A 19,485-nucleotide genomic window follows, 5' to 3' on the forward strand; every position below is an offset into this window, starting at 1 on the left:
TGGGGAAATTGAGGCACTCATCCTAGTAGATTTGGAGGGTCATTTCTCCTCCCCCCGTTAATGCAGAAGGATCAGTGAATCGCAGCCTGATAGATGCCACAGAGGACGGATCCATCAGAGAGATCTGAGATGCTAGCGCTAGCTCACTTCCCACAGGCTCAATTCAATTATCACTGCGCCTTCTCTGAGAATGAGCTTTACGCCCGTAAGATGTGCCGTCCTGCTTCACAGATCCCTCTCTCCCTGCTAGACGTCTCTATCATCTAAGAAACATAAGGCCTACCTGGAGAACTTTCAAGTAATGCAAGGAATTATGCTTTCATTTGAGAGACTATTGAATTTCTATTGAATTTTAGACCTTCAATAAAGTGACATTGATGGTGCTGGAGGTTTTCTATTATTCTATTTTGATTAGCTGCTCGTTTAACTAGCCACCTGTTAAAACCCAACTATTATATGCTCATCACAAGTAAAATTAGGATGGCTTAACAAAGTCTCAAACTTGATTTAGAGCTCCCTCTAAAATGTTGCCGAAGATGATGATTCAGTTGAATACAAGCAAGCTTTCCGAGTAGAATACGATCATTTTGATTTATAGTCTATTTGAGTAGGTTGGTTTGCTCTAAACCCCCTCAAGTTTTATCTTTCATCAGATTGGTTAATCATCTACCTGATCCAGTCAATATTTTTAGTTAGGAGTTCCACAAGCTGAGAATTGTTTGTTTTTATTTTTTTGTGGCATTTTAGCTAAATATGAAATCAGGGTACAAAGTTGGTGTTGTTTTGAAGTTTATTTGTGCCACATATGTTGAGCAGCCTCACTTTGATCTCAGCATCCATTTGAAGAGTCATTAACTTTCATTTTTACCATCTGTCTCAGTATAGTATCTTGGTCTAGATTCGAAAACTCACACCCCGTAAATAAATAAATACAAAAAGTAATATTAATAGTAAGTTATTATTTTCATTTTGTTTTATTATTAATTTATACTTTTTATCTGAGACCACTGAGTTTATGACTGCTCAAGTGGAACATGCCTAATAATCTGACATTGTCAAAATATGTAAATATTTCCGTTAAACCTTTCCCTCACATTCTTATGCTGTTTCATGCTAAAAATATAATTAATAAAATGAATTAATTAATTAATTAATGAATTTGTATTAATTTAAATTCATTTATATAAAATATGTATTAATTGCATTTGATACTTAATTCATTTTTAGATTTAATATATTTTTGTATTTCTATATTAATGATTATTTATGAGAAAAAAAAATCGCAATAGAATAAAATCAGCAGTGCTCTCTGACTTTATGTAGTTTGCTTTTAATGTTTAACTTCTGCAGCATTTTATAGTCAAGCTGTTGTTTTGTCTTCATTCCTGTTCATTCAATTGCAGTTATTTTTGAGTCAGAAATCGTTTTCACTGATCGGCATTAACAGATGGAAAAAGGAAACAAATACCAGCCCTCCAGTGAGATAGAATCAACTCACTGCACATGTAACTGATTGACGAAAACACTTTCTATCGTTAATATCTGTCAGCGAGTCAATAAAATCTTTTGATCCAGGAAAAGTCAAGACCATTCAAAGCTTCACGACAGCCCGTGACAATCAAATTACACGGCGGGGTGCACCCAGGTGCTTGTGCGCACCTCCCCATAGAAAAGAGCCTGTTTATCCATATCAAATCAATTCATGTCTGCCTTTTTCTTTCTAAATCACAAGCATGCTGTACAATTAAACCTGCTTTAAGACTCTCTCCACATTAATGTCCGTATCAAAATTCATAAAGATTCGGTAAGACGAGAATCCTGAGCTCATAGATTCACGGGGATTTCGCATGAAGCCCGTTTAATCAGGATAACACTGTTATTAATATTCATAAAGTCAGCTGGAATACAAATGACAGCCTGAAGAATCTGGAAACTTTTTGCGGAGGAAATGCATTAAATGCAGCTTAAAAAATTAATGGAATTTAGTTTATATTAGAGGGAAGCGCCAAACCCCCCTCTTCGAGCGATTGAAATTGGGCTTAGACATTTCTTTTTGAAGAATTCCATCTTTGACAGACATCAAAGGCATTTTCAATGAATGCGACGCATGAATGGTCATTTAAAAGGATTTAAAGACATTACACTGCAATAATTGTACATGAATAATAAGTAGCCCACCGAGGCAATTAGCTTAAAGTCTACAAGACAGGAAAATGAAGATCACTGAGCGACAGCAAAGGACAAATTGAAATGAGAAAAGTTTGAAGGAAGGATAAAGTGGCTTTAAGTGGCAAATGCTGTTTTGTAAGATTTGAGCCATCTTTTACATTTGATGCGAGCTTCTAACCTATTAATGTTTCGTTATTTACTCACGTTATATCCCCGTGAATGAATATGGATGGAATATGGATGAAATATCCAACATTATCTGAAGGAAGTGATGGTTAAATCTGAAAAGCTTCCTTTCTGTATAATTTTCACATGATTTGACACATACGTTTTTAAATTGCTCTAACAGGCTTTCACATTGTAATTACCACAATACAGTAAAATAAAAAAGGATATTAGATGCATATATATCCATATATAAAACTCATTAGCCGAAAACAGATAGTCAGATAGTCAAAGATAGACAGATAGTTCTGTCCTAAGCTCACACCATTGATTGGCTTCATTGTAGCATGTTACACTCTGCAAACTTTGGCGTGAATGTAGTCTTTCGTCACTGCCCTGCGCACATCAAGGCTAATAGCTCATTAATCTGTCATGAAACTCCTGCAGATTATGTAGAAAATGTAGATGCGATGCTAATTCACCATCTGGAGCAGGAGCCTCCTCTTGCACAGTTCAAACTTTCATTAAGCCAGAACGAGCTCTTCCCTGTTTTTCAATATCAGATTATTGGATAGTATCAGTTTCATTAAGTTCCTTGGGGGTGATTCTCTCAGGAAACGGTGTCAATCAATGAATCGGTCCAAATTTATTTGGTAAAGCGCTCTTTTCTGGGAACGTTTTAGTGTGTCTCTCTGAAAATTACGTGAACATCAAAAGGTCAGGTTTGTATGCTTTGCGTTGTTTTTTTTTTTTAACCCCCTTTCTATCTTTTCCAAAGCTGCTTTCTCTTGTTAGTGTTAACGGATTACCAGGCGTCTTAGCCGTACCTACTATCTTTAAAGTCTTTCTTCATCCTCGTCGTCCTCTCTTTCTCTGTGAAAGTGCAGTGCGCGGGGCCAGCTCCCGCTCCGAGTCTATCACTGAGATTAATGGAGCCCTGTGGTGTTTGGCACAAAAAGCCAGTTGTCCGTTCACGCCTGACTGTGTCTGAGCTGAATAGCGTGTGAGCGGTGTGAGCTGTGTGTGCTGGCTTACAGCGCGGGGATAACGTTCCACTGGCATCTGCCCCAGGGGTCACCCGCACCCGCCTCGTACAAAACCTCCCAAGAGCACTCACTTTTTATGTCTTCTTAGCTCTCTTCTGCCAACTTTCTTTCCCTTATATCATTTTCATCACCTTTGTTTCCTTTTCCCAAGAACCTGATCATTGTTTGTCCTGTGGTTTTTACATATACCATCTTCAAGGATGCTGGGAATTTAAAATAGTTGGGTTTTTCACTCTTCAAAATAAAAGTTTCCAAAAAGGGGTTTTCACCGCGATGCTGTAGAGTGCCTTTTTGGGTTGCATTTCAGTTCTTAAAAAGAAATGTTTTCCCCTTTTTAGTGAAAACACTTTGTTCTACAAAACACTTGTTCTGCACTCTTTTAGTCCAATTCTATTAACTTGGTGGTCATTTATGTGCTTTGGTAGTTTGCTCCTAAAAGTTAGCATTTTTAAAAAACTTCACCGTTTCTGAAAAACGTTCCTTAAGCTCACAAACACTGCATTTATTAAATATACATTAAAACAGTATATGTATTGTAAAATCTATTCCTGTGATGCAAAGCTGAATTTTCTACAGTCATTATTCTGGTTTTCCATGTCACGTGGTCCTTCATCGATTTAATGCATCCACTAAGTTCTTCCAAAAACAAATATTTCTGACCCCAAACATTTGAACAGTAGTGTACATCAGCACAGGAAATGAAATGTGTCAATTCAATGTCTTTTAGGAGACATAATGAGCAGTTCAGCAGCACAGAAAATGTATAATGCTTGAGAGTACACATTCCTTAAATCTAGAAGAACTGGACATTTTAGGTCATTTTTACAATTAGAAACTAATAAAATACCATGTGTTCAGGGAAAAGAAATTTTAGGCTCTAAATTAATGCTTTGACTAGAAATTGCTCTTCATAAGTACAATGTTGAAAATCCTAGGAAAAAAACCTTTATAAGGCATTTACAACCTATCAAGGTTTTCCTAACCGAAGTGGTTCCCTGGTTTAACAGACCAGGAAACACGAGGGAAACATTTTGTGTTTGCCAGGTTCAGTCCAACCCTTTCTCAAAGACGTTCCGCATTCATTTGGTTTGTAAATGTGACACCGCAGAGCACCTACAGTTGACAGAACTGAAATGGCAAGTGTTTATGTTTGTAAGCCCCCGGTGTGTGTGTTGTGTTAAGAAGTTCTTGTCTCAGAAGCTCCACCACCACTAGAGGGAAGCTCTCCACCACGGCTCCTACCGCCAGCGATCAACAGGCTCTGCCTCTGAATGTCAGCGTTCCTGCTAATTGCCTCCTGTCTGTTTGTTGCTTGCTTATGAATTAGCTTCCGTTAAATTATCCACCATTATTTAATTACACCTGAGTAGATGACGCTTTAATTGGCGCTTCCTGACTTGGATCTGATATGGCTTGAGCTGTATTAAATGGCTGTTTACTTTTCTGATAGCTAAAAGCATTAAATCGATTGCATGGTGGGATTATGCTTTGTTAATTGCCCGCGTTCATTAGTCCTCCATAAACTGCGAGGTAAAGCACTGGTACACAGTGGATGAGATAAAGACAAAGTCTTAAAGCATAATTTCACACGGCAAATTAAAAGCCGCCTGTCTTGTTTTGCTGCCTCTACTCCAGAGGTTATTAAAGATTGCTCTCCACCAAGCACTCCGAGATCATATTGACAGGCTGTAATTAATACTAACCTTTCTAAGTCTAATGGAAAAGGAGTGAGCTAGAGCCTGTTATGAAAAGCATTTTTTTTTTCCGCAGTGAAATTAATCATATCCCTTCTATATATTTCCAGCTAATCCTAAAGTCAATGAAGAACTGAAACAAAGGCTGCCGTCCCCTGTAAAGCACCATTGTTCAGAGACCACACCACAACTTGGGTAAAGATGCCTTCCTCGGCTCATTTTACACTATTTGTCAATGGCTTTCTTCCACGTGTTACAATTAAGGACGATTTTTTAATATGTGCGAAATGTTTATCAGTGTACATTGCAGGCGATGATTACACGCTGTAATGATATCTTTGCAGAGATGTGTTTTCTAAATCCAAAACGGTGTTACAATGTTTAAAAATCAGCTGCTCATCTTTAGTGCGATGCAAATGTAATTTAGTTACAGGTGAAATGTTTGTGCAGAAAATGCATGCAATATCTTAATTATTTTAAAGCACTTCACTATTGAATTGGCTCAGTTGATGATTTAAACTTGTATTTAAGTTATTATTTATGACAGGTATGCAATGCATTTGTGTCATACTTTTTAAACTAGAATTCTGTGGGTGTTTTGGAAGTACACTGAAATGATGAATTAGCTAAATTTGCAATGTTTAAATACATTTATATTTTCACATTTATAGTGTTTGTATATTACAACTCAAGTAGCATTTTTATTTACTCTTGATACTGATAGTTGTGTTTGTTTTGCAAAAGAGTACACCTTGTAAAAAAAGAGTTAACTCTGTTCTCTTAGAGTCAGAACTCTTGAAGGTCTTTGATATTTGCTTCATGTCCTCGCTTTACTCAGCACTTTGAAAAAAAACATGCAGGTCCTTCAAAGCAGTGTCATTGATGTACAGTTTGTCGATATCCTGTACCTGTCTTCACCTCAGTGTGTCAGACAGAGTGCACTGCTGTTAGAGATATCGTGTTGATTTTATATGTTTGTTTTGCATATTCATACATTTGACTTCTTTTTTTTCTTCCAGATCCTCTTTAGGAGAAACGTCTTCAGCTACATCCCGATGTCAGAGTTTATCAAAAGCCTTAGAGGAGAATCTCACACAAGGTGATAAATTATACATGATAAACGGTCTCAAATCACAACAAAACCAAAATCTTATTAAAAAGGTAATTGTGTTATTTTACATTTATAAGGCTTGCCTGATTTGTTTACTATTTCTGCTACAACCATTTCCTCCTGCATTTTTGTCAGAATGTGTCTGTTTTTATGAGTAAAGAGTTATTTTACAGGCGTCCCGATGTCTAAATGCTCGATATAGTACATAACTAGTTATTTACATGTGTTTATTTCTTCATTTATCTACATAAACATTTATTTACATTATTCCATAATGCCAGGCTGCTGCGTAATAACTTTACCTAGGCCGTAACACTGTAGAAGAGCCACTATTTAGATAGACTGGTTGGAATGACAATGAGAGATAAACAGAGTATTTACCAACCCTTCACCAGACGCTCCTGATATGCAAATTTATTCTGCCTCGCTGCTCAAATATACATTTGGGCTGTTGGTGAAACACTTCAATCATTTTGCAGGCGGTTAATCAGTCTGTGTTTGATTATTAGTAAGATGGCACAAAACCGTTGTTAGAATCAAGGGAGGAAATGGTCATGTCTGGTCATTTTTTGCCCCATTTATTACAAAAAATGTATTTTCATGGTGATAAATGATAAATCATTTAGATTTGAATTAAGAATACTTTTAAAATGTCCATTACTTTCCTGGATCTGAATTGAGACAGCAAACAGGACGTAGGATTCACATTTTCAAACAGCACGATTCAAACAATGTTTTGAAATTAATGTTTGATTTTTTTTATTTTCTGCTGAGTTATTGATATTATATTTAATGATTTTTACATTCATTTGTATTTTTAATGTAGTTAGATATTTAATACATATGATATTTTTATGTTTTATGACTATTGTGGAAAAATAATTACTGAAAATGCTCCAATTAAAATGGAGCCCAAAAGTTTATGAAGTGGAAACTTCAAACTGAACATCCAAGTTATCTTTTCTTGCCAGTTTTGTTGTTGTGGTGGACAAATGTAGTTCAACTGTTGTATAACTCAGTAAATTACAATTCAGTAAATTAATTTTCCTGTCATTCAATCCGATATCATATATATTTGTGGCCGATTCAATTCAAATTCACACTCATCAATTGGAAGGGAGCTAAGTTCTTCATTTCTGAATTAGCTTTTAATTTTGAGTCTTTTTTCACTTGGTTCCCATAGGAAATGGGCCTTTACTTTGCACGCTTAGTTTAAAAGCCCTGTTCACCCCATTTGTGAGGGAAATGGCGCTTTAAACACACATTCTCAGGGGCAGTTACCTTTGTGAGAGACACCCGGAGAGAGAGATAAAATTAAAGAAGTAACCCAGGTTAGGGAACAATGTATCCAAAAGTCGCATATTTGCAGTGTGACAAAGGGCTTCTATAAGTGTGTTTGGCGTTATTATTCATGGTTTGAATTCGGTGTTTGCACGGGTGAGTCTTACGGGGAATACTAATAACTGTCTCCAGCAATCCTGCGTGCAGAGCCCTAGCAACAAAGCCATGAGGCAGACCTCCCTGATCTCGACTTCAAAACCTGACCTTTCGCTAAATAATTGTGGCGGCTAAGCTGGAGCTTTTTGGACATCGTTGTCGCAAGACTCGAGCATCACAACGCATTTATTAACGCAGAATGATTCCCCCTTTTTTGATGCTTTTGATTTAAGCACTGTGTGTTTGAGTTTTGCTTGATTTGAATTGCATTGATGTTGAACTGATTTATGTATATTTTATAATCGCAGGACAGCCAGGCGGCTTTTTTGTGAGGCACTTGACCCTGTGGATGCACTTAGTGCTACTATCCATTTAATTTTCTTGTAGATGTTAAAACTGAAGTGTGTCATTTTTTTTTGTAGGTTGATTCCACTGAAATGTGTAAACATTGTGGCTTTGTGGCGTTATAAAAACATTGCTCTGTTTGTTGAGCATCCCGACCAGCCCCACCCAGCAACACTCAACCAATAGCATGAATTCGTCTTTTTGGCAGGCCAATGGAAGATGAATTCAGGAAACCTGTTTGAAAGACATCATTTTTAACAAAAAAAAATGCATTTTAGCTTTTAAAATAGTCTTTCAAGTCTCTGTCTTTACTAGTTTTTCATCACAAATTTGCACTCGTTTAAATATCTCAAGGGCCGTCGATCACAAATGATGCGGGTTACATCCTGCTTTCCCTGAGGAGCACGTTTTCAGAAAGGCTGCCAGAGAGACAGGCCTCTGTGTTTGCCTCTCTGCCTGCATCTCTGGCCCTGAGCGCTACAGAAACATTGACAGAAGACCTCGTTTTCCCCCTCCTGCCAGTCACTCGGCACGGATCGCCACATTTCCTCGTGAAAGACGGCCAGACCTAGTTTCCTTTTCAGAGAGCTGACGCAAACCAACCAACAGAGCTGCCTTTCAAACCGTCAGACTGTAATCTCCCAGCAGAAGAATGGAAGTCTTATATGTTATGGTTGCAACGTCTTTCTTTTGGGTTTTCCTTTTCATTTAGCTCCTAAAGGTTTTTTCTGGAAGATAAAATACTCTTTTTGTGTAAAATATGCAGAGTCAGCTTTAGGTTGATTTATCTGAATAGTCTAAACAATGTGGTGCTTTTGAAATATGCTTTATTAGTTTGAACATTCCAACATCGACTCAACCAATGGCATTGGATTGTATGAAAACAGTAAAAAAAAATTCACTAACTTGTAATTGTGGAAGATAAATGAATTAAAATTTGAAAGGAATTTTGAGTAAAAGGCTAAATTGTAAGTTGTTTTTCAGTGATAATATTGCCTTTACTGCAGTTCTTGCATTTTAACATCAAATATGGTAGTAAAAAAAATCTCATGCCAGATTTGAAGAAAATAACCCCAAATGTCTTTTGTTCTGAAGTGTCTCATAACCAGTATGCCTAATTTACATATGCAGATTTTTTTTTTAGTACATAAATGAGATTTGAGAGCAGTGGTAGTGGTGAAGAATATTTGCAGTGAATGACATGTAATTTCTCTTTGTTCTACACATAAAGCCTTGGTATAATAATAGTAATAATCAGAGGCAATCAAAATGTCTACAACGAACTTGATTTAGGGTAAAGAGATGTAAATACCTTTTATATAATATTATATTAATTGCAAACAATTTATATTCTTTACATTTCAATGCAAAAAAATCAAACAAAAAGATCAGTTAGACATGAAAAATATGATTGATATTTTCCCCTGTCGGGTCAAATCAGTGGTCAACACAAGCCAACTTTGGTTTGGACATCATTTGGTAATAGTCATTTTTGGAGCATACCAGCACCTGGTGGTACTATAAAAGTGAAGAAAGAAAATGTATTGTGTTACTGTGGCTCTTACTTATTCTTACTCCACTTTTTCGCACAGTATCTGAGATTCCCAGGCCCAGAGAAGGTTTGACGCTCAGACTCCCTCCACCCCCACCCGTGCCAGCCCCAGTTGCAGCTGAAGTGAGAATCATGGAGGAGGAGAGACGGTCTCCTCAGAGACCCGCAGCACAGCAGGAGCAGGATATTAACGAGACAGCCAGCAGTCCGGTCCACACACCTCGTGTCAGCAGAGCAGGGTCAGCCGCGCTCAGGTCAGGAGAACAGAGAGACTTACTTACACTGAGTAATCAAAATCCAATCATTATTAGGGCTGGAAAGTTCATTCTAATTTTAGTTTGCAGCTTTTTTACCCTCAACCTTTGTGTTTTTACTTTTATTTTGGTTGCATATAATTATACATTTAAGTACGGAGTAATATTAATTAACTACATGTACTTACTATATGGTAAGATTTAGGATTAGGGTTTGGCTTAGGGTTACTTGCACATTATTATGCATAATTTATTGTTATTATAATAGTAAGTGCATTTAACGTGTAACACAAACATCTTAAAGGAATTCTCCACTTTTTTTAAAAAGAGGCTCTTTTTCCAACTTCCCTAGAGTTAAACCGTTGAGTTTGACCATTTTCGAATTTCATGTGCAAGCAGGTGGTAACATTGGTTATGTTGACAGAAGTTAGCCTATTTTCAAGCGCTGCATAATCTAATTGCGCCTGCTGCATCCATGATATGGCAGCAAAGCTCCTTGATTATTATGCGGTAATGAGAGTATAGTTCCTAGCCATATCGGCCTAGAAAATCGCAACTTTTCCTTTTCCGTTGTTGTTAGTACATGATGTGACTACAGAAGAGTCATGTTTTAAATGGCAAAAATATTGAAACTCTGTTGTCATTTTTGAGCAAGATGCTAACGGTCTAATGAGATTCAATGATCTATGCTAAGCTGCAGCTAAAAGTGCTACCGCCAGACCCAGAGATCAGCTGAATGGGTTCAAAAATGTAAAACTGTTCAACTCTAGAGGAGTTGGAAAATGAACTAATTTTCAAAAAAGTGGAGTGTTCCTTTAAAATAAAGTGTTACTTTTTTCCCCCATTGCCTTGAAACAATGTTCAAAAAGCAATACTACCGTACTGCATACTGTGCACTACTTAAAAATAAATAAATAGAATGGAATGGAAATCAGTATGTGACAATAAGCAATGATAGTGCTTCATTGTTTCCATGAATAATTTTGTCAAAAAAATAATTTTTATATATATATATATATATATATATATATATATATATATATATATATATATATATATATAAATTCATTTTTATTTTAATATTTAGATAATAGTTACTTTATTTTAATTCAGTTTTTATGTGATCGTTCTGCTTTTAATGTTCAATTCTAATAAAAATACCTATTATAAAATATAATAATTTATATTTTCTTGACATATTTACATAATTTTAGATATAATTATTTACATAATTATATATTTACATATTTATTTTTAATATTTATAGAACATTATATCATTTTAATTCAGTTTTTTGTGCAAAAATACATTCAGTTTTGCAAAGCTAATGAAATATTGCAACAAGGAGAAATGCTAAAAATTGTCAAATGCAGTGCATTGCATTGTGGGATACATTATACCATGCAATCTGCTCTGTTATATACCACACAGATGTAGTAGGTCATCCAGCTGTTCCGTGTGTACAACAATGTGGATATTTTACATAGTATTTATAAGAAATACTAATTTATTTAAAAAATAGTAGGTGGTATGCCATTGCAAACATATCCAATATACAAAAGTTGTCTGTCTTGAGCACTATTGAGAATATAGAATATTAATATATAGCAGTAATATTCCCTTTTAGCATGGTTGTCGATTGTAAGATGATTTTAATTATATCGCAGCATGAAACTATAAATACAGATTCCAATGCATTTTCTTTGCCTCCTTAATAAGAACTGAATCGAATTCCTGGCTACAAGAGGGAAGTAATTTACCGTGCAATACAGTGCAGTAATACTTTAATATTACCTTAAAGGTCAACTGTATGATTTGACTAATATCTCAAAGTAAATAAGTCACAGTAATATTCTTGAAAGTGGGAGACCGCATCCCTTGTGTATTTGATAATTGCATGTCAGAATGTGAATGAATTATTTTTTTGTTGCCCGTTTGGGAGTCTAATATACGAACGTTTCTAATGAACTTTTGTCTTTTCTGAAGGCATGCTCATGCTCACGAGGACCAGGGAAATTCCAAAGTTATCAGCGACTCCAAAAAGCAAGTACCAGTTCTGGATAAAGAGAAAAACATTGCCTTTCTCTTAAAGGAGCTGGATTCCCTTAGAGACCTCAATAAGAAGGTGAATTTACATGTTAAGAAATTTAAGTCAGTCATTCTGGACCTAATAGACCGAACTCGACAGATGAAAATGAGACTTTGAGGGATAGACTTACAGTCTTGTACTTTCAAAACTGTTTAATGAAGTTGTGACTTTTTGAAAGTTTTCATCAGCTGAACAATGTTGCTAAACAACAGTACAATCCATTAAATGCACTACTTCTACCCCCCACAGCCTCGTTTTCATCCCTGTCAAAAATTACACATGACAATACCCTGTCTTGTTTTGTAATCTGCTCATTCAATCAAAGAGTAGACTAGCTTTCTTTTTTAAATTTAGCTTGTTAGTCTTGTGTTTCAAGGAATGTTTTCAACATATTTCATTGTTCATTTAACCTAAAAATTGCAACAGCCACAATGACTTATGGTTTGGAAATTCCATGTCAGACAGGATTGTGCAATTCTTTTGTTTCCTTTTTGCTACATGAACACAGGCTTATACAGTATTTTGCTCAAATGATTTCATATGTGCCTTCCCCAGCAGCTCTGCTTAAGTTTGCAAACATACTTTTGCAGTTCACACTCAATCTGTCGTCTTCTTCTCTTAAGAAGTCTCCTTCATACTCTAACTATACATCCCATACTAACTTTAGGTAGGTACTGTAGCTAGCTTTTGCAAAAAAATGTTGCCAATTTTCTTGGTATTGGATTGAAAAAGCTCAATGCTGTCCTGATTGCAACATTTTCTGTTTTTATAGTAACAGTGAGTTCTGTGGTAGTGCAATTCTTGAAAATTAAGTGTTTAATGACCAAGTTGTCTGTGAAGTCAGTAGTAGTTGTTGCCCTTTAGTAAACTGCACTACATTCTGTTTTATATATATTATTGCTCCATCATTGTTCTTATAGGGCATTGAACTAGAGCCTTGATATTGTTAGTCATTGTATGTGGCATATATTCACCCATCTGGAGACGTGTTGTTTGAGGGGTTTGGATAGGGGGAAACGAATGTAATTGATGTCCCCGGTTTGCAAGTAGTTGTGATTCCTGACAGAGGGGCAGGAACATGTCCCAAGAGTGTGTTTTTGCTGGCAGTGATCTGAGAGAGCCCTTTGAGGACTCTGGCCAAACCCAGTCATGTTTTCAAAGTCCGGGAGGACAAAAACAAACGGGATGAAAATATTCAAGACAGGAGGTTAAATCTATCAGTTAGAGAAGCTCGTAAAATATCACTCACCAATCCAGATTTACAGCCAAGACATGACAGCTCCTCTTTTTTTATAAGAAGTCCTGAATTATATGATGTAGTGGTACAAATACAAAAGCTTGATTCAGGGGTTCTAAAGTTGTGGTTGGCTGATATGAGTTTTTTTAGTGAACATGTGGCCAATAGATGTCAATATATGGAATTCAGGTCGTAATTCACCTAAAAACCTATGTTCTGCATAAAGAAAATGAAACCTATTTATTTGAGAACCATTACAGTGTTCTACTTGGGGTGAGTTTTTTTTTTTTTTTTTTTATAAATTACAACTTTTTTCAAAGTGACAGTAAAATATTACTTCAGATTTCAAACAATTCTGTTCTTTTGAACTTTCTGTTAATTGGAGAATCCTGATTTTTTTTAAATCTGTTTCCACAGAAATATTAAGCAGCATAACTGTTTTCAACACTGATAATAAGAAAGAGTGTCAAATATTAGAATTATTTAAAAAGACTCATGTGGCATTGAAGACTGGAGTAATGATGCTGAAAATTCTACTATGCATCAAAGGAATTTTTTTTTTTTTTTTATGTTTTCAAATAGACAACATTTAAATATTAATATATTAAATATTTTGTTTAACTGCATTTCTGACCAAATGCATCCTTGGTAAGCATAAGAAAATCTTACCAACTACAAACTATATTTTAGATTTTTGGGTGAAATACAACCTGAAATCTTAAACAGTTTCATGCAAAAAATGATACATATACAGATTTTGGTAGACTGTGGAAATTACACAAATTAGTGTTCATATACCAAGCATGTTTATTGTTTGTTTGTTTGTTTATTTATTTAGTTGACCTCGTCAGTGTGAATAAAGTTCTAAAGTTCTACATATGTCTTGTGTGTGTGTTCAGCTCCAGGAGAAGTTGGCACTGAAGGAGAAGGAGTTGGAAACCAAGCTTCTGGACTCACAGCTACAGGAGGCCGAGCTGGAGGCACATGCCAGTGAGAGAGCAGCAGGTAGGATGCATGGGTGAAAAGATTGATGTTTATGTGGTTGGAATGATTAAAGAAAAAGTAGACTCATGTAATATGGCAGCATTTACCTTTTTACGTGTTTAGTATGACGTGTAACATTGCATAGATCTCTAAATGCAAACGTCTGACCTTCCAACACCGCTGAAGAATAAACACTTTCAATTAATTAGTTAGTACATGTCAGCAGATCCCGAGAAAAGCACACATTGACATTTGTAAACATAAACCAGTATGTCCGCCCTCATCAGAAGTGATCATTCCTCTCTGTAACTGATTATTTTGTCAATGAAATGTACGCGCTCCTCACCTTTGCTGAACAAATATTTAAATTAAGCCAATATTCACTTTTCGTTGGAACTTAACTAGCTAAAAAGCGCCAACTGACAGTTTGTTAATTAAACGGAAATATGTGACACGTGACATATGTGACACGCAATTAGGCAGTCAAATTGTTCATTTAATATGGCGATGATAATGCATGTATTCGCCGCCCTCATTTCAGTATGATTTGTATAGTTCGGGATGGCGATGTTTAATCAGCAAATTCCAGCAATATTGATTTGCTTTGTGAACTTTGTAATGGCTTAGTGTGGGAATGACTGTTTATCGTAACATGCAGGAAAGAATTGATGCGAGTGATGGATAACAGTGCCGCTTTCGGTGGGATTAGAGATGGTGCCAAGGACTGTCTGGTAATTTGGTAAAATCCTGTGGAAATTGTCTGCCCGACTTTTGAGTTTGGTGCAGGTCTGGTCGGTTGCGTGAATCAAAATCAGAGCAAATTTGAATCAAAGCTCTCTTACTTAATAAACTTTGCTCATTTATTTATTTTGTATTCATTCAAGCATTTCTCCATACCTTTTTTGTTTGTTTGTCTGTTATTTTGTTAATTCATCTGTCCTTTGTCCATTTTAATTAATCAATTCCTTTATTTCTTCATTCATATTGGCTAGTGGCCTTTCTTAGCAAATTGCATCATGGATAAGTAAATTTTTTTGTTATTCATTCATTTATTCATATTTGTTCATTAATTTGTTCGGTCAGTCAGTCATTTATATTTGCTTATGGCCTTTGTGGGTAACAATGCATTGGAAATGAACTCATGGATACTTCTACCGGTTAATTTGTTAGTTTGTTTATATTATTTATTCAATGGTTTATTCATTCATTCATTTCTTTGTGTTTGTTTGTTTGTTCATTTGTTTGTTCGGTCAGTCATCATTTATATTTGCTAGTGATTTTGTTCATAATTATGCTTTGGAAATTGGTTCATGGTTCATTTTTACTTGTTTCACTTGTTAGTTAAGTTAATTTATTTGTTAATTTACTCCTTGGCATTAGTTCGCTCATTTGTTCATTCGTTGAGTCATTTACATTTGCTAGCAGTCAGTATTGTTTTGCCATAATATATTGTTCGTTCGTTCATTCATTCAGTGATTTATATTTTCTAGTGGTCTTTGTCTCCAGTATAGCTTGGAGATTCTTGGAGAGTTGTCTGTGTGCCCATGGACCCATTCATCATTCGTTTGTTCATTTGCTTGTTTGTTTGTTCATTAGTTCATTCATTTGTTCATTCATTCACCTGGGGCCTTCGTTTCTAATATTGTTTTGGAAATACATACGTCAGCATTCCCGTGGACCTTCTGAGGCCTGTAGGTCAAACACAGTCGTGTTTGTCCTGCTATATGAGGATATTTTTCAGATGGTTTCTGACATCCATGAGCCTGGTGTAATTGCTCACTGTTCCTGTACAATGTTGATAAACCAGAGTGTTTCCATGCTGAAATTTCATAAATAAAATGTCTCCAGTCTCCAAGAGCCTGGAACTCTGACTTTAGGGTGTTGCTACTGTTTTTATTGCTCTGGGCGCTTGTGCACACACATACACACACACACACATACACACACCTCCCCAGAGAAAACTGTCTTCTCAAAATAAGGCTCACTTAGAGTTATTAATACTTATGCCAGAGTGTTTCAACTGCAATAACCTCTTTCCCGAGGAGCTTAGCCTTGTTATTGTGCAGCTGGAGCTCTGGAGTGCAATACCAGAATAATAACCTCCCTCCCTCTCTCTCCCTCTCTCTTTCTCTCTCGCTGTCTCTCTCTGTCTCAGCGTTAGTCGAGGAAATCTATAAGGCTCAGAGGGAGAGAGACCAGGCTGTGATGGCCAGACTGCGTCTGGCTAACGAGGAGAGGGATGAAGCTTTACTTCGGGCCAAGAAGCTTCAGGAGGCGACGCTGGAGTATGTGCCGTTCAAACCTCTTCCAAAACCAGACCATCAGTTCAGTCTGGACAACTACATGCTGCTCTAATGATTTCTGTTCTCTCCAAGAAGCTCATTACAAAACGAAAATCAATCATTTCGATTTGCAATTTTCACATGGGCAAGCGGTGCCATCATTCTCAAAATTAGACTGATACTTGTATATAAAACAGGAGCAGAGTAAAATGCTGAATAAGTCATTTGTATAACGAGTTTCTTCAGCACCAAATCAGCATATTAGAATGATTTCTGAAGAATCATGTGACACTGAAGACTGAAGTAATGATGCTGAAAATTCAGCTTTCATCACAGAAATAAATTCTTAATCTTCAATTTTAAAACGTATGTGACCCTGGACCAGTCTTAAGTCGCTGGGGTATAATTGTAGCAATAGCCAACAATACATTGTACGGGTCAAAATTATAGATTTTTTTTTTATGCCAAAAATCATTAGGATGTTAAGTAAAGATCATGTTCCATGAATACATTTTGTACATTTCCTACCGTAAATATATCAAAACTTAATTTCTGATTATTAATATGCATTGCTAAGGACTTATATTGCCAAAAATCTATATTAAATATTGAAGATATTTAATATTTGATATATATTTTACTGACATACAGTCAGTAAAGTTTGATACACCTTGATGCATCTAATTTCTCCTCTTTTTATCGAGTTCCGAAAAATGTTTATGTCTGGTAACAATATAATATGTCTGATAAACGTCTTCAGTGACACATTTTTCAGCTCATTGTCATTGATAAATGGGTAACTCTGAAGCTTAATTTATGATCATGAAGCTTCTGTGAGGTTTTGTATCCACACTTCTTAGTCCAAGAGCCGTTAAAGTTTCTCAGCATTTTTAAAGGCAGTGGACTTAAGGGTTTGAGAAGCAGGTGAGGCATGTGGCTTTACTCACCGTTGTGATGGGAGGCTGCTTTATTCTTCCTGCTAGAGGACAAACTGAATGAACAGACAAGGGTTTGAGCGGAAATCCAATATCAACTGGTTTGGAAATATATCAGAGGGGTGTGACATTTTTAAGAGTCCCCTCATCCTAGTACTGGGTTGTCAGTCAGAAGTTCCACTCTATAGGAAATCAATCCCGTGCTTTAGACCTATGGATATTTACCGTTTACCTCCCCGCCTGCTGGGTCCTAATTAATATGATCTTCTTCCTTGTATGTTTAACTGCTCATAACTGGCGCTGTTGTTTGATGACTGGCCTTTCAAAACTAATATTGCCCTGTGCCCTCCAGGGGATGGGAGCATTTATATCCTGTTCAAGACCAGTTGTGATTTTAAAAAGCGTCAAAGTTTATGAGGATGCAACAACTAGTATATTTAAAATTTAAAGATGAGTCAACGCGCTTCTTTATTGCTTGACGTCCTTTTCCAGAGGTATTCGTATAACCTTACACCCTGTTTAATATTTCAGTCGGCCTCATGATTTATTGATAGTTACTCAAGTCGCTCGAACCGCAATTATCGAGAGGCATGAAATGCATTTTCCTGCTGCCCAATGAGAGCAAGATCTCTTCAAAATCTAATTATAAAATTGCATCCCTCTTATAGCTGTGTTCAAGGGCTCCATTCCGGCCCCTCTTTCAAAAAATAATAATTGATAGCCAAGTGGAATCCCATTATCTTTGAGGGAATATGGACGCACGTGTTCTAAGCCTTTATTTTCGGAGGTCACTCTTGGGTCCATTGTGTGAATGAGTATGTACCTTTATAATGGAAGGAGATCCATGTAATGCCTTTGTAAATGAGTGGAGGGGTTGTTGTTTTTTCTGCCTGGTGGCTGATGGAGGAATTCGATTTGCTCTTAAAGGAGCATCAAGCCAGTGAGGTCTGTAAAAGTACGCAGGGTGAGTTTCTCGCAATTCACCTGCCGTCTTTTCTCACTGAAACCGGTGAAACTGTGGAAATATAAATATACAATAGGGACCTTATATTTTAAATTTGCAATACCATTTCAAAGTTTGGGATTGGTATGTTTTTATAAAGACATTTCTAAGCAGTGATGCATTAAGTTGATCAAAAGTGACAGTGGAGCCATTTGTAATGTTACAAAACATTTTTTATTATATTTTTTATTTTATCAAAGAATCCAGAAAAAATTATTATGGTTTCCATAATAGTTTCCATAATAAAATATTAAGGACTGTTTTCGATATTACTGTTATTATTTTTTAAATAAAATAAAATATAATTAAATAAAACTTAATAAAATTTTTACATGATCACCATTTTGTTTTCATTTTTTAAAAACCCTACAGCTTTTTGTTTATTTGCGCTTCTTTTTTTCTTTTTTTATAGTGAGATCTCAGATTCTCGGAGCCCACTGTATATATTTCATACATTTATTGCAAAACCTCAAGATTTGACTTGATCTACATTAGCTATGAGCAAATCTTTGTGACTGTGCATTTGTTATCGAGGTCCAAATGAAAAACCTTCAAAATCATAAATATTTCCAACAGTGTGTGACCCGTGTGTCTCCAGGCATTTGGCTCCATAATTACTGTTGTCTTTGCCTTTATAAAGATGCTCGTGGCAGGTGTGGCACAAAAGGTTCAGTCCTAATCCATCTCTCCGTCTCCCCACACATATGAACAATTGATCCCAATAGTCATATAAAGTAGTAAACATTAATAACTTAACAATTCGCGGTCAGTTCTGAGCAGAATGGGCATTACAGTGGAATAACAGCAGGAGCGGGTGGCACTTTTAATATCTCTGAGTGTGTCTTCTGCTTTCATACCAAAACCCACAGAATGCAATTACTGGATTTGGGAAGTGATCTCATTTTGCAGAGTGACATAAAGGAAACTCAAGGAAGCTCACTACATTTCATTTCTCTATTTCTCTCTCTCCATCTCTCTCCAGGCTGGAGAATATTAAACCTGAAGAAAGTGATGTGGTAAGCCTTCCTCACTGGAGAATTTCATCTCTGATTGTTCTGTGTACCCTTTTTGTTCGACTGTCTTAAATGAAAACACTGCCACCGAAAAGGCTTGTTTTGGTGCTTATTCTGATGTAAAATGTGTTAATTTTCTGTGCATCTGTTGCACATGAACATAAATAAT

The 19,485-nt window shown here is 36.1% G+C and overlaps 1 protein-coding gene across 2 annotated transcripts in view; it reads left to right on the forward strand.

Annotated features, from left to right (window-relative positions):
• Positions 1-19,485, forward strand: part of mipol1 (mirror-image polydactyly 1) — a 68,550-nt gene that overhangs the window by 14,613 nt on the left and 34,452 nt on the right. For both annotated transcript variants that reach the window (XM_026286502.1, XM_026286501.1), the window contains exons 3-9: positions 5,185-5,269; positions 6,094-6,173; positions 9,560-9,773; positions 11,760-11,898; positions 13,999-14,104; positions 16,239-16,368; positions 19,286-19,319. In XM_026286502.1, coding sequence (XP_026142287.1) covers positions 5,185-5,269; positions 6,094-6,173; positions 9,560-9,773; positions 11,760-11,898; positions 13,999-14,104; positions 16,239-16,368; positions 19,286-19,319 — 788 coding nt within the window. The remainder of the gene's footprint in view (positions 1-5,184; positions 5,270-6,093; positions 6,174-9,559; positions 9,774-11,759; positions 11,899-13,998; positions 14,105-16,238; positions 16,369-19,285; positions 19,320-19,485) is intronic.

This window comes from Carassius auratus, chromosome 17, assembly GCF_003368295.1.
Source record: "Carassius auratus strain Wakin chromosome 17, ASM336829v1, whole genome shotgun sequence".
Classification (NCBI taxonomy): domain Eukaryota; kingdom Metazoa; phylum Chordata; class Actinopteri; order Cypriniformes; family Cyprinidae; genus Carassius; species Carassius auratus.